General features: G+C 36.1%; 1 protein-coding gene across 13 annotated transcripts in view; it reads left to right on the top strand.

The window, feature by feature from the left end:
• Nucleotides 1-399: 399 nt before the first annotated feature.
• The window catches only part of HERC4 (HECT and RLD domain containing E3 ubiquitin protein ligase 4), a 128,233-nt gene continuing 113,861 nt past the window's right edge, over nucleotides 400-14,771 (top strand). For 8 of the 13 annotated variants that reach the window (XM_060406833.1, XM_042240932.1, XM_060406834.1 and 5 more), the window contains exons 1-2: nucleotides 400-728; nucleotides 2,535-2,839. In XM_060406833.1, coding sequence (XP_060262816.1) covers nucleotides 2,614-2,839 — 226 coding nt within the window. In that variant the 5' untranslated portion in view covers nucleotides 400-728; nucleotides 2,535-2,613. Of the gene's footprint in view, nucleotides 729-2,029; nucleotides 2,061-2,534; nucleotides 2,840-7,245; nucleotides 7,379-14,771 lie in introns of those variants that run through there. The other 5 variants (XM_060406832.1, XM_060406831.1, XM_042240931.1 and 2 more) reach the window with 2 other exon arrangements.

The raw sequence follows: 14,771 nt of genomic DNA, 5'->3' as shown, positions 1-14,771 counted from the left end.
TACAAGTTTGCGATGTTTTTTCTGCGACTTCAAATTCTCCTTGGATAAAGGTGGAATTAAATAGACTGGAACCAATAGGGAAAAAGACAATCTAGCCAAAAATCGAAGAAATTTCTTCACTAAAAGGACCTTGTGCACGCTGAAACGCTGTTACAAGACACATCAAACGCCTCCGCTCGTCTGGCAAACCCCAACTATCTGCATTTGGCATTTTCCTCTAAAGGCAACGCAAAACAGCACACGACGCAGGCGCCTGGGTCGGTGTGCCCTGGGAGGATTCCGGCGCAGGCGCGCGGGCCGGGAAGTGGGCGGGCTCGCGCGCGTGCTCCGCGATTCACTTCCGGCCAGCCCCTCCCCCTCCCCCGCGTTACCACCTCCCCCCTCTCCCTTCTCCTCCCCAGTCTCTCCCCCAGGTCTCCCCACCCCTAGTGCTCTCCGCTTCTCTCTCCTCCCGTCCTTCCCCTCCCGCTCCATCCGGGTAGCTGACGGCTGGCTCTGGACTGGACAGCAGTGGCGGCTGCTTTTCTCTGAGGAGCCTGGTAAAGTTTCACAGGAGCCGAAGAGAGGAGCAGAGGAGCACCTTCACCGACGCCGGAGGAGCGCTGGTGTTCGCTGCCACTGGCTGAAGGAGGAGGGTCCAGGAGCTGGAGACCAGCCTCAGCTGCCTCGCTCTCGGGGGAGGCGCCGCCCCCCAGCCGCCCTGGGCTTCCCCTGCCTTGAGGGGTCCGGTGAGTCGTTGCCCCGGCGGGTTCGGGGGCGTGTGACGGCGTTAGGGAGGGGGCAGGCCGGGCTGGGCGGATACAGGCCAGCCTGGCGCTGGGTGCTTTCTCAGCGTTTCCTCGGGGTGGGGGGTGGGGTGGGGGACGAGGGCAGTGCCGGGCCCCTTGGCCCGGGGGCTGGAATGTCGCACCTCCCTGGGGAAGGGCTTCCTTGGGACTAGGGCCGCCGAGGTGCGGAGCCTCGTCCACTGGCCTCTGCTGCTGCTGCGAGCGAGCGGCTGCCGTAGTTGACTGGTCTGCCCGTGAGGTTGGGTGTGTGCATATGATTTCTCTCCCGCGGCTCCCCGGAGCTGTTCTGAGTGCACGTTCAGGGAATGCTGGGAATAAAGTGCTTCTCTTTCCCCTACCTGTTGCTGGCGAGAGGACGTCTTTCTCATTACCCCTCTGACTTTTTAAAGAAAAGGATGGATAAACCTCGTGCACTGAAATTAGGGTGTTTTCCTGTCCTCTCCTTGAAAAAACAGCAAAAACCGATCAGACAATGCATAACTCGCGGGAACTATCGGGTTCAGATGCCCCAAAAGAATGAAATGAAACTTTTCTTAATGGGTGGGTCATGGATGGAATGAGACAGCTTCAGCACTTGTGCTAGCCTGAACGTAGGAAAGTTGGGTTTGGAAACGTCTCAGGTTCTGTATAAGGAACGTGGGTGACTACAACGGGAATAAGACGGGCTTCCTGTAATTGTGTTATTTAGTACGCGATGTGTCTAAAAATCTGTATAGGTTTAGATGAAGTGAGCTCTTTGTTACCGTGTCTATGTAAGCGAAGAAATATTCAGTGTACTGGAAAGTTCTACAGATTTCGCCATCAGACTATCAGTGTCCCAGTCCCCATTTCTGTTCTTGAAAAATCGACAGTGCCAATGGTATTTGCAGTTTTTTTCCCCCCATCTTCAAATAATTGTGTCAGGGGTATAGATAGACATAGATTGCCTTGGGGAAATATTTTTCAGTCATGGTTACCACTCGTAATAGAAAATGCTGAGTTTTGGCGGAGAGTCTTGATCTTTAAGCTGCATACTTTTGTATTGTAATTAGGTACCCTGGTTTAGTTTTTAAATATAATTGTGAGGTCAGAGTGTTAATATTTTGATTTGTAAGGTATGATCTTTGGAGGTGTTTTTCTTAAGATAAGTGTTTAACTAGAGAACTATAATTTTCCTTGGGACCTCTAACTGAATAGTTGGAAGAGTCTTTTTAAATTGTGGGAAACTCAAAGTTTCCATTATTGTTTTTTTCCTAGTACAGATAAGAACTTCAGTTTTCTGTTAATGTGGAGGTAGGTATTATGAGAAAGTCTAATTATTCACTTATTCTGTGACTCGAGGGAGATTGCAAGTGTTTATGTTTCTGTAGTGTTATGTTTTTCACTGAGTATATATCTGATTTTGGGGGCAGTGGACGGATGTCTTATATCTTACTCCCACTGAAATTATCCAAAGCAAAAAGCAAAAAAAGATTAACTTCGTCAAGATACTTAATATTTCAGTTAGTCTATCAGAAGATAACAAAAAGTCAAAGCTAATTAATAATGAAGTCTTGTAGTCACGGGAAGTGATATATTTTTCCTGAACGTTTCTATGTAATAATTTTAAGAATATACCACTGATTGGTTTTGGAAACTGAATGATACTTACGTAGCACCTTATAGATTTCGTGTTTAATACAAAGTGAGTATTGTAGCCTAGCACTTGAAAGAGCAATTATACATTGTTTTCTTTGAAGTCATACTAACTCTTTTCTGTCTTCTCAGACATAGGGACACCACCAACTTGCCAGTGTTTCAGAAGGGAGTTTATTATTGAAGCTGGAAGACCAGAAGAATCACAAACATGTTGTGCTGGGGAAATGCTTCTTTTGGACAGCTAGGTTTGGGTGGAATTGATGAAGAAATTGTACTAGAGCCCAGAAAAAGTGACTTTTTTGTAAATAAAAAGGTTCGAGATGTAGGATGTGGACTCAGACATACTGTATTTGTTCTGGATGATGGAACAGTGTACACGTGTGGATGTAATGATCTAGGGCAGCTAGGTCATGAAAAATCCAGAAAGAAACCAGGTAAGTTGAAAATTTTTTTGTCTGCTCTTCTAATAGTTAATATTAAGTTGGAAATGTCAAACAATTTTGCTAAACTCAAGGTTTTTTTGACGAAGCTTTAAAAGCAAACTAGGCATTAAATATATCCTTTACAGTTTGCATGCTTCTAAGAACTTATTTTGTTTCTTTTTTTAACTGCTGCTATTATAATGTATGGAGCTGTGGTTTCAGAAATTAATTTTGGTGATATAAAACAATAGAAAACTACCTTGCAGTATATAGATCTTCTTTGATACTGAGTATATTGATAAAGAATATACAGTATGTAGGTCCTTTTTTATAAGTACTGTTCAGCCACACTGAGCAGGTTTTAAATGTATAATTTACTGTGTGCTTTCCGTATATCAGAAAGGGGGGAAATTTAAGATGAAACCTTTTTACTTGACTAAAACATAATCCTAGTTATTCTGTTGTTCTCTCTGTTGTATTTTAAATACATGGTTTTATTTAGTTTGACATGTTTTTTATTTCCCTAGTCTCCTGCTTTCAAGTAGTAACACTAGCTATTGAAAGTTTTGTGTCTGTGAGATGTCCTGATAATGTAGTAGCCATACAAACCAAATTTAAAATAATTTGTAGGATAATGAGAATTTTGAGGAATTTGGTCACATTTCATGTTCTTTTTTCTTTGTTATACGTATTTTAAAGTCAAATATTACCACACTTAGAAATTTGTGAATTTTTTTTTCAATTGTGTTAACTAAAAGTTAATTCTTAAGATGGTAAATTCAGATAAGATTACAGCTGTACTGATTGACAATTTATTTTAACTTTAACAATAATGGCATCTAAGTGTTTTCTATGGCAGTTATTTTTCTTTACCACATCATTATTTAAGTGGTTTTTTTCTTGTTAGTCTTTTAAGAGGTTAATGAAGGTATAAGATATTAAAGGTGTTAAAGCATGTTACTCATTTTTCATAATCATTTCACCACCATGCCCAACCTCATTCTTCTGACTTGTAAATTACTGTGTAGTTTTCATCTTTTTTTTGTTGATAGTTTTAATCTCTTTTCTTCTGCTTTAATTTGTAATTTAATTTTTTTTGGATGAATGGTAGTGATGCTTAATACAAGAGGTTTAATTATTGCAAAACAAGGTAAATGGTAGTTTTCTTCTACTCTGCCTTGTGAAGAATATTCTATGGAATCATCAGATTTTCATAATCTTAGACATTGAGATTGTCATGTTGTTAAACATGAGTGGTAATTTGTTGATACCTATTTGTAATCACTGCTTCAGAGGCAGATGAGTCCTTTACCTTTTTTATTTAGCTTGGAATACTGCCTCAGGTTGAGATTTTCGTGGTAATGGGGCTGTTACTATTCTTACACTTAACATGCCCCACAAATGTATCTGAACATATCTCTGTTTTGCTTTAGTAATTTCTGAGAGGCTACAGGGCAAGTAGAAAGTACAAAGCTAGCACATAGAAATTACCAATATTGTTACTAAAATTTACTAAGATTTAAATTCTTTAAATGTTATTTAACATCTCTTCTGTGTCCAAGACAAGGGTGGTAGACACCATGTGCTAAAGTATAATGACTTGGTACCTGAACAGCTTTTAACCCTATAGGTGAGGTTCTGAGAAACTTCACTCGCCAGAAGAGGCTTCTTTGTGGTCATGTTGACATTGTGATGATTGCATTGTGACCTTTATATCACTGTTGCTTCATCCTGGAACCATTATTTGGCAATATAAAGTTGGGAGGGTGGGTTTACCTAAGTTTTGATACCTCTTTAGGATTCCCTTCTTATTCAGAGTACGGCACAGTCTATGGGATAGAAAAATGAAAGGCATACATAAACTTTATCTTCGAAAAATTCAGAGCCTTGGTTGGGCATTAAGGTATACGTAAATGAAATAACTAGAGAGAATTGAAATTCTACGTGACGTGGCATGTATTTTGAGACTAGGAAGTTTAAATGATGAGAAATGTCATTGGATGGAATTGAAGATTTCTGGGAAAAATGAAGTCTTAAGTTTAATTCGATGATTGATCACATAAATAGCCAGAAAGTAAATCTGGAGCTAAAATAGCTAGCTTTATAGGAGAGAGTCTTTATCCTGAGAAAAACTTTTTATTACTAGAAGGTCAAATTAAATGATGTATTGAAGTGTACCGAGTTACATAGGTAGGAAAAGTAAAATGTCAAACGGAGGTAGTTGCTCCGATAGGGACTTAATCTTAAATCAGTTTTGATTAAAGGGGATTGGGTGGAAACTGTAATAATGCTTTTAACTAAAATTATTTCCCTTTGGAATAATTCCTTAATGATTTAAATGTGCTTCTTCCTAACCATTTTTAAAACAATTATGAGTTTGAGAAATGAATGAAAAGATTTGGAATTTATTTAATTTGTTTTAAAGTCTCCTGGGAAGAGAATGAGTCTGGTTGAATTTTAGGACCGTATAATAAACATCATTCACTTCGTCAGAGCCTTAAACTTGAGTCATGAAGAAAGCAAACAGAGCTAAGAATTGTTTTCTTACAGAAATTCACTTTATAAGCATACTAAATATTAAGGAGTAAAAGAGGAAGAGATGGCCTTATTCGTAGATAAGCTATTCTTGAGAGGCATGATAACCTCCTGGAGGACTCTACCCTTACAGTGTAGTAAATAGATTTGTCCTATGGCCTGTTGGGAGAAGTTTCCATTCTGGACATTCTAGTAACCACCTGGGGAGAGTTCACTGATTTCCTTTATTATACTAAGAATGCAGATTAAGTCCATGTTCATCTTCCTTCTCTTGTATACGCATATTCCTTGCTATCACTACTACTTCTTTCTGAACTATTTGCACAGAAGTGTGTGTATATCTATTTCACTTTCTTGTATATATTTTTCCTTCATAGGAATTTTTTTAAACCTTTTAAAATTTAGAACCTCTCAATTTCCTCCTTAATTCATAGCTAACAGGTAGATAGTATATTTAATCTTCAAAGTGTTAGGTCAGTCCACCTAAGTAAAATTGTTTTATTTTTGTACTTCTAAATTTGCTTCTGAAATTTTAAGATAACATTTAGGAAGTGTACTTTTCTTATTAAGATTATTTACTCACTATCTAGCCATAGATAAGATTTAGTGTCCATGGTCCTAAATACGTTTTACACATCTGTTTTTGTTTTCTGTGAGACATAGTGCTAAAGTTTTATATCCATAATTTGCAAATAATGTGATAGTTATGTTAAAATGACTGTTTTAATAACTTTTTATGATGTACAAAGTTATTTCAAATGGATTACGTATCTCTTTTAACCCTCACAGCAGTCTTGCATATCAGCTGACATGTGTTATGGTCCTCCTTTTTCAGATGAGGAAATTGATGTTAAAAGTTTAATCACTAGAGTAGCAAATACTAGACCACTCTAAATTCTGTGGTTTTTATCTTTATCCCACAAAGTTTTGCCCCTGCCATGTTACAATGTAGAGGAATATTTATTCATCTAGGAGGAAGCTAGTTTCCATCATTGTTTTAATGTAATTCTGAGAGCTTTAAAAAAATCTCTCAAAAATTACTATTTTATAACTAAGGTTATACAGTGAAGACATCATGTTTGATTATACCTCCCTGGTCCCTTCCCTGTGCGTAAATTCAAAGTGAAGCCATTTTAGGAACCCTGTAAGAAGGGTGAGAATTCTGTTTCAGATATAATACTCCTATCAACACAAACTAAAAATTCAAATATGTATATTTTATTCTTGAACCAAAGACTGACTTCATTGCAAAGCCACCAGTAGATAAAATTTTGAATAGTATGAGAAAATTTATTACAGCTTGTGCTCAACTCTTCTACAGAAGATAAAAAGATTATGAGCATTGATTCTGTTTTTTTGTGTCCCTAAATGGTAATTTCTGCTGTTGATCATTGCAGTGAAAACGCTTTGGGTCATATAGCAGTAATTTGCTTGCCTCTCTTGCTTCTTCATTTCCTGACTTGTTTTCTCTGTTCATAAAACATAAATCTATAAATGACTTCCTTTAAAAAAAAAGTTGAAATTTGAAAAATAATATAGGAAAATAGATATATAAACATGGGAAATACAATTATCCACATTATAGTAGATTAAAAATTCCAAATTATACCATATATTGCTTAAGGAATCAAGGCATATAATACCAAAGAAGCTGTTTTATAACTCCCAATTTTCACAATACCTTCTAAGGAAGAGAATGATGTGGATGATATGAAGACTTGAAAAAATGATTACTTGGGTCAGGAATGGAGGCTTGCTTTGGACGCTTTACTATGAGAAAGGTTAGTGTCCAAGAGTCACAGTGTCGAGAGTAGGGAAAAAATCATAATGCAAACAGTTGACTACTGTTAGAGAGATGTATAATAATACTTTACTTTGTGTAGGACCCTACATCTGAGGAATTTCAAGAGCATTACACAATAACTCATGGTTCCTTTCAAAATGCTTGTGACACAGTTTGCAAGAATTATCCTCATCTTAGGGGATAAATTTACGGAGAAATGGCAGCACAAGTTGGTAAGTAACTTGTCAAAACAGCAGGTGACTGGTGAAAAGCTATAAATGGAATCTGAAAATTTAAGTCTCCCAGTCTCCTACCTTATTCACTAAATTGTGCTTATGTTTAAAATTATTTACAATAGTATATTCTATTTGAGGCAGATCAAATTCTAATGCACATTTTTTTTTTTTTTTTTTTTTGCCATTCTGCTGATGGCTTATTGAAATGAATCATTATTTTACCGAGATGCTTGCATTGTGATACCACTTTGGTACTTCATTATAACCGTGTGTGGTATGAAGAATATTTAAACCAAGGAACAAAAACTTAACTGTGGTAACACCCAGTTCTTTCTCTTTATTCTGTTATATATCATATTCTGTATCCCTTTGTGCTAATGCTATGCTGTGCTACTATCCAAGGTCCATAGTAACTGCCTGGCACAACAGACTTGGTGGTTAACATTGGAACTTTGGGTTAATTATATTGTATCAAGTCTGCCATGGTATCTCTCTGTAGGATGCATTGGCTTGGAGAATGCTTTATAAATCCATTAACCAGAAGAGAAGCAGTAATAGTAGATGCCTAATCTGAGCAGTCTAACAAATAGAAGCTTTTTAAAATGATTTGGAACCAATGATTTTGTCTTTGTGTTTGATATGTTAGTGTTTTTATCTGGTTGGAAATGGAGCCACATATTTTTCTTGAAAGAACAGGAGTATGAAAGATTTCAGTTTCACAATTTGAGCAGTTACTAAGGATTCTTGTTACAGATGGCAGCCTAGGTGGTCTAGTTTCCATTGCCTTTGAATAAGTACAGTCTGTGTCTCAGTATCCGTGGAGGATTGGTTCCAGCACCCTTGCAGATAGCAAAATCCACGGATGCTCGAGTCCCTTATATAAAATGGCATGCTGGTGCTGCTGTTTGCATATAACCTTTGCATATATTTTAAATCATTTTTGGATTATAGTATCTAGTACAATGTAAATAGTTATAAATACAATGTAAATGATACGTAAATAACTGTTGGCATGGCAAATTCAAGTTTTGCTTTTTGGAAATTTCCCGAATTTCCCCCCCCCAAATGTAGTTGACCCTTGAACAACTTCAGTGTTAGGTATACTGATTTTCTATGCAGTTGAAAATCCCCATACTGTTAACTCTACCTTAAAAACAGAAACTGAATAGACTTACCCAAGGGCAAGAAGCAGAAACAATTTGGATAGAATTAGAACTCAAACCCTAGTTTTATGATTCCACATATTGTGATCTCTAATCGAACATAAACTTTTCCCTACACTTAAAGATCTGTAAAATGAAAATCCAAGTATTTATTGAAGTAAACTCATTTGTAAGTGGGTCTGTGCAGTTCAAACACATGTTGTTTAAGGGTCGGCTGTATTTTCCATCCACATGTTGGTTGAATGCTGAGATAAGGAACTCATGGAAAAGGAGGGCCAACTGTATTCTTTGGGTTCTGTGTCCCCAATATGTCTTATGAATGTAGCACTGTTGTAAAAGGTCATTTTTCACAAACCTCATGTATTTTTAAAATTGTTTTGAAGAAATAAAGTCTCACTTCATAGATACTAAATTTTCCTAGGCAAAAGGTGTATCAGATATGTGAGATACATATTAAAACAATGGAGGAAATGTATTCAGCCATTGTTATAGAGTTTCTTTGGACTAGGATTGTGTTAGTTAAGTAGAAAAGTGGAAATCATTAATAAATAAACCATATTAAAGTGCCCATGGTTTTCTCCTTTCAGTTTCTATGGATGTTTTTTCCATGCTGATGGAATTTAAAAGGCAATAATTATTTTTATATCTTGATGAATCGTTATGGTTACTTTACATGCAAGAAAAATCTATGCTGAATATAATTGTATTATTGGAGTTAATTTGGTTAAAAGGAAAATTTCTTGAATTTTATGGCATTCTTTAAGCCATAATATTTTGTTTACATAATTACTCATTTTTCTTCAGTTCTAGCACTGCAGAATTTTATTTCAGCTTTTCTAGGCCATGAAGAAAACATTCTGTAATCCTTTAGTAATGTGTTTTTCACTTTACTTTAAAATACCTTGCTGCTGCTGCTAAGTTGCTTCGGTCGTGTCTGACTCTGTGCGACTCCATAGACGGCAGCCCACCAGTCTCCTCTGTCCCTGGGATTCTCCAGGCAAGAACACTAGAGTGGATTGCCATTTCCTTCTGCAGGAAAGTGAAAAGTGAAAGTGAAGTAGCTCAGTTGTGTCTGACTGTTCGTGACCCCATGGACTGCAGCTTACCGGGCTCCTGTGTCCATGGGATTTTCCAGGCAAGAGTATTGGAGTGGGGTGCCATTGCCTTATTTCTTTAAAAATACCTTATTTCTTTATTAATATCTAAGTTTAGTCTCATTTTATTCTTTTGCTGGGTGTCACTGTTTTGAAATAACACATTTTTAGTTTTTGATGGTTTTATTACATATTCTTGGTAGTGAAATCAGAAAATATAGGGAAAATAAAAATCAACCATAATGCTGTCATGCACAGATAAATACTGCCGTCATTTGACAGTTTTTCTGTATTCATATATTAACATATTTCTGATTATGGACTGGGAATATGTTCTTGTTTCTCAACTACTTTTCAGTAATAATTGAGTAACAATTTAGTAATTATATCTCTATAGTTTTAAAATACCATTTTAAAATGATATTATGGTGGGGATGTTGTTAATGATTATTTAACATTTTATTATTTAAATATACCAAAATTTGTGTTCTTTTATTTTCTGGAATTTGTTTCCAGATTTTTGTTGTAAGTAATGCCACCACAAACATATACATCAGTTTATTCTTTATTTCCTCCCCGTTTATTTCTTAAGGAGAAAGAACATCTTTAATTTTAGCATATCTAAAAGGAACAATAACAATTTATTTTTAAAAATTAACACAGTTTTGTCTCACTTTACAAAGTTGATAAACTCACTAGAAAATACTTACGAGACTTTAAAAACATATATTATTTGATAAGCTTCTAAGTGTAGTGTGATCATTATCATTTGAAGATCTAGAAGGGAAGAAATATTTTAAGTACATAGATAGAAATGCGTATAAAATATGCTGTTATAAATGCATAAACAGAGTGCTGTGTTGAGATGAATAGTATAACCATTTGGGATGGAGTGGATTGTAGATGAGTTTCTAAAGGGATGATAGCATATGAACTGGAAGAATATATAGTATTTCAAGGAGGAAAGAATGAAGAAGAGTGCTTTATAGGTGAAGCACCTCAAATGGAAATAGGCAGATATGAGGCCTATTGAGAAAATAGTAGTTCAGTTAACTGAAATGTCTGCAAATAGTGAGCTAGAAGGTTAGAAAAGTAAAATTGAGGTCAGATTATAGAGTTAATGAAGTTAGGAAGCCTGAATTTAATTTGGTAGATGATCTTTTGATATCTGTAGTTTGCAATAGGTCATATCTGGCTTTTATAGAAGGGAGAGAATTTGGAGGTAGAGAAATTAATTAGACTATGAGAGTAGCTCTTTAAAACAAGAAGGAAGCATGAGATTAGGGAGACAAAGAATGGATGGGCTTTGGTAACCAGATGGAAGTGAATGGTCAGTAAAGGGAAGAGCCAGGTGGAAAGAGCCAGGTGTGATCCTTGGTTGAATCGTGAATAGAAATAGGGAATCCTGGAAGAGGAGGAATGTTAACTTTTATTTTAGGAGGAGAGAGAAAAGGTTTGGTGAGGTGAATTGTGTTTTGAACTTGGTAACAATATTTAATCAGTAAATTCAGTACTGTAAGTGAGGAGAAAGAATAGAACTCACGGCATGAAGTGTTTTATTTAAAATTTTTGTTTACTCTTCGGTTCATAGCAGTTTAACATTCTCCTTGGTTCCAGCCTTTGAAGAAATTAATAATCCACTAATGATACTTAATTTTGTGCTTTTGGAAGACTGTTTTAAAGTACCTAGCAATATAACACCTTTGTAAATTTGAAGTAATCTAAATGGTTGCCTACTCTGTTTCATCTGTTTTGTAAACTTGAATTTTTTTATATAGATAGAACATTTGAGGTACCATTTGATAGAATGCTTATTTGAGTTTTATTAATAGGTTCATTTGCTTCATCTAACTGACAAAAACCTATTAGTTAATTATGTCTGACTTTATGATTTCCAGGTTTTATTGGAAACAAAGGTTTTGAAGTCACAAGATGTCACATAGAAGTTGTGAAATAGTTGAAAGCTGAAATAGTTTTAACTATTAATTGTGTGTGCGCTGGCATGTAGAGCCCCTGAGAAATGTGCCTTCTGAAATAATGATCTTGCTTTTGTGAAAGGGAAATGAAAGTGAGAAAAGGAATAAAGTAAGGCTAAAAGAGACCCTAAGCAGAATTTGGTTGTTCCAGGTCTTAGTTGTGGCATGTAGGATCTAGTTCCCTGCCTAGAAATTGAACTCAGGCCCACTGCATTGGGAGCCCAGAGTATCAGCCACTGGACCACCAGGGAACTCGCTACCAGGTTTTAATTTCAGAAGGAGAGCTTCTGAAAACAGTGGGAGGAAATTTTTTTCTTTACCTATAAATTCTTTGAAGGAGTTTGTGATGGCTTCTCATAGTTGATCCCAAGTGTTTATGAATCAGCACATGTATACTTCCTGATTTTTGATCAAGGTATTCCTCAGCTATAGGTGACATAACTAGACTATCCAACAAGAATGAACTTTATGGACCTGCACTTATTTTTTGAAGAATAATTAGGTAAAATTCTGAAAGGTTGCTGTTACTTCTGCCTGAACCTAAGAGTATTTCTGCACTCAGCTGGGGAGCTGAGTAAGCCTCTGCTACTAGGAGTAAGGGGAGAAGGAAATACTTAGAAGTTAATATGACAGTGTAAGGGGGAGATGAAAGATACCCACCTTGTAGTTGGAGAAACTTACTAGTGAGAAATATTATTTAGAATATATTAGGTACTAGGATGCGGACATTTGAAAATAACAGTAACCACCATTATGTGCCAGGCACTGTGCTGAATCCTTTATACATTATCCAAAAGCATTAAATCCATCCTGCAGAGTACAGTTAGCTCAGTTTTCTAGGTGAGGGAAATAGAACTTCAGGAGGTTAAATAACTTGCCCAAAGTCAAAATTAAAACCATAGGGACTTCCCTGGTGGTCCAGTGGCTAAGACTGTGCTCCCAAGGCAGGGGGCCTGGGTTCAGTTACTAGTCAGGGAACTAGATCCCATATGCCACAACTAAGACCTCAAACAACCAAATAAAAAAAAAAAAATTCACCTGGTGAATACCGTAAAGGAAGTCTTTGACAAAATGGAGATAACCTACTGAACGGGAGAAAATATTTGCAAATGACATGGCCCATGAGGAATTAATACTCAAAATATATAAATAGCTCATACATTTCAATATCAAAAAGCAAACAACTTGATTTAAAAATGGGCAGAAGACCTGAATAGACATTTTCCAAAGAAAACATCCAGATGGCCATCAGGCCTGTCTGATGTAGAGAAAAGATTCTCTACATCACTAATCATCAGAGAAATGCAGATGAGAACCACAATGAGTTATCACCTCACACTTGTCAGAATGGCTACCATCAAAAACACCACAGATGATGTGTTGGCAAGTATGTGGAGAAAACGGAAGCTTTGTACATTGTTGATGGGAATGTAAATTGATGCAGTCATTGTGGAAAGCAGTATGGGGGTTCTTCAAAGAAAGAAAAAAGGACTACTGATTCTACTCCTGACCATATATTCAAAGAAAAGAAAACACTAGTTTGAAGAGGTATATGTAATCCACTGTTCACAGCAGCATGATTTATGGTCACCAATATATAGAAGCAATCTAAGTGTCTATCAACAGATGAATGGATAAAGATGTGTGTGTGTATACACAGACATGCAATGGAATACTACTCAGCCATGAAAAGAATGAAATTTTGTCATTTGCAATGACATGGATATACTTGGATGTTATGCTTAGTGAAATAAGTCAGATAGATAAAAAGTACAATATTACTTGTATGTGGAATGTAAAAAATAGTGAATAAGAAAGAAACAGACTTACAGATACAGAAAACAAACTAGTGACTACCAGTGGGGAGAGGGAAGAGGGGGAAGGCAAATAGGGTTAGAGGCACTACTATATATGACATAAGCTATAAGGCTGTATGTGCAGGATAGGGAATATAGCCAATAATATATTTACGTATATTTGTATGAATAGACATTAATATAATTTATAATAACCATAAATGGAATATAATCTTTAAAATTGTGAATCCTTATGTTGTAAAGTTGAAATGAAACATAATATTATAAATCAGCTATACCTCAATTAAAAAACAAAACCAAACCTAGTGGAAAGAAAGTCCAATTAGATGGCAGCAATCAAAAGTCGGTACTTAACAATAGCAAAAAAAGATACAATGACTTAGGAACTAAGAAATGTGCAACACCTTGAATATAAAGAAGACTTGAAAGCACTTATGAGGGATACAGAAAGCCTCAGTAAATGGTAACCACATTTGTGGACAGGCATGCCTAGCCTACATAAACCTATCAGTTTCTCTAAAATTAATGTCAGTTTAATGTGATCCTAATAAAAATACCAAATGATTTTTTTCCCCAGGAACCGGACAAATTATTCTCTAGTTCATATGGAAAAAATAAACCAGAGTAGTTAGGAAAATTGAAAAATATGAGCAGAAAAAAAGAAAAATATAGTTAATAGCATGTTTTAATTTTAAAACCTTGGTAGTTAAAACTGCCCTACATGTGGACATTTAAAACCAATAAAACAATATAGAGCCCAGACATAAGCATGGAGAAAAAAATTCAAGTGAGAGAGATTCAATAAATGACCTTGATATAAGTAGGAGTATCATCTAGGAATTTAAAAAGTTGGATTTACCTCATGCCATATATATATTGGATAAATTCCAGATGAATCAAATATTTAAATGTAAAAGCTATAATAAAAATGTGCTTGAAGAAAATGGACTGATTTTTAAAAAATTATTTTGGAAATTTGTGAGGAGGTCCTTTTGGCAAATTAAGCACTCATCTTGTGTACTGTCCCTCTCCTTGCCCTTCAGAAATTGCAGTTTTCCCTGTAGGCCACATGGGAGCCTTGATTGAAGACATTGTGTTCTGTCTGAAGAGTATTTAAGGTTTCCAATAAAATGTACATCCCTCAAAAAAAATTGTTTTGTTGGAGTCAGGAAATACATTCTGAATTGTGAATAGGCATAGAAAATATAAGTTGCATGGAAGTAAAGATAATTTTGTGCTAGGTGGAAGTCACTGTAAACAAAGGTAAAAGACAAACAGGAAAATATATAGAGTTTATTAAAATCAAAGTGTAAATCTCAGATACAAAGCACTTCTAAAAA

The sequence above is a fragment of the Ovis aries genome, chromosome 25, assembly GCF_016772045.2.
Source record: "Ovis aries strain OAR_USU_Benz2616 breed Rambouillet chromosome 25, ARS-UI_Ramb_v3.0, whole genome shotgun sequence".
Taxonomy (NCBI): Eukaryota; Metazoa; Chordata; class Mammalia; order Artiodactyla; family Bovidae; genus Ovis; species Ovis aries.
The sequence above is the reverse complement of the archived record's forward strand: the minus strand, read 5'-3'. Positions and strand labels throughout refer to the sequence as shown.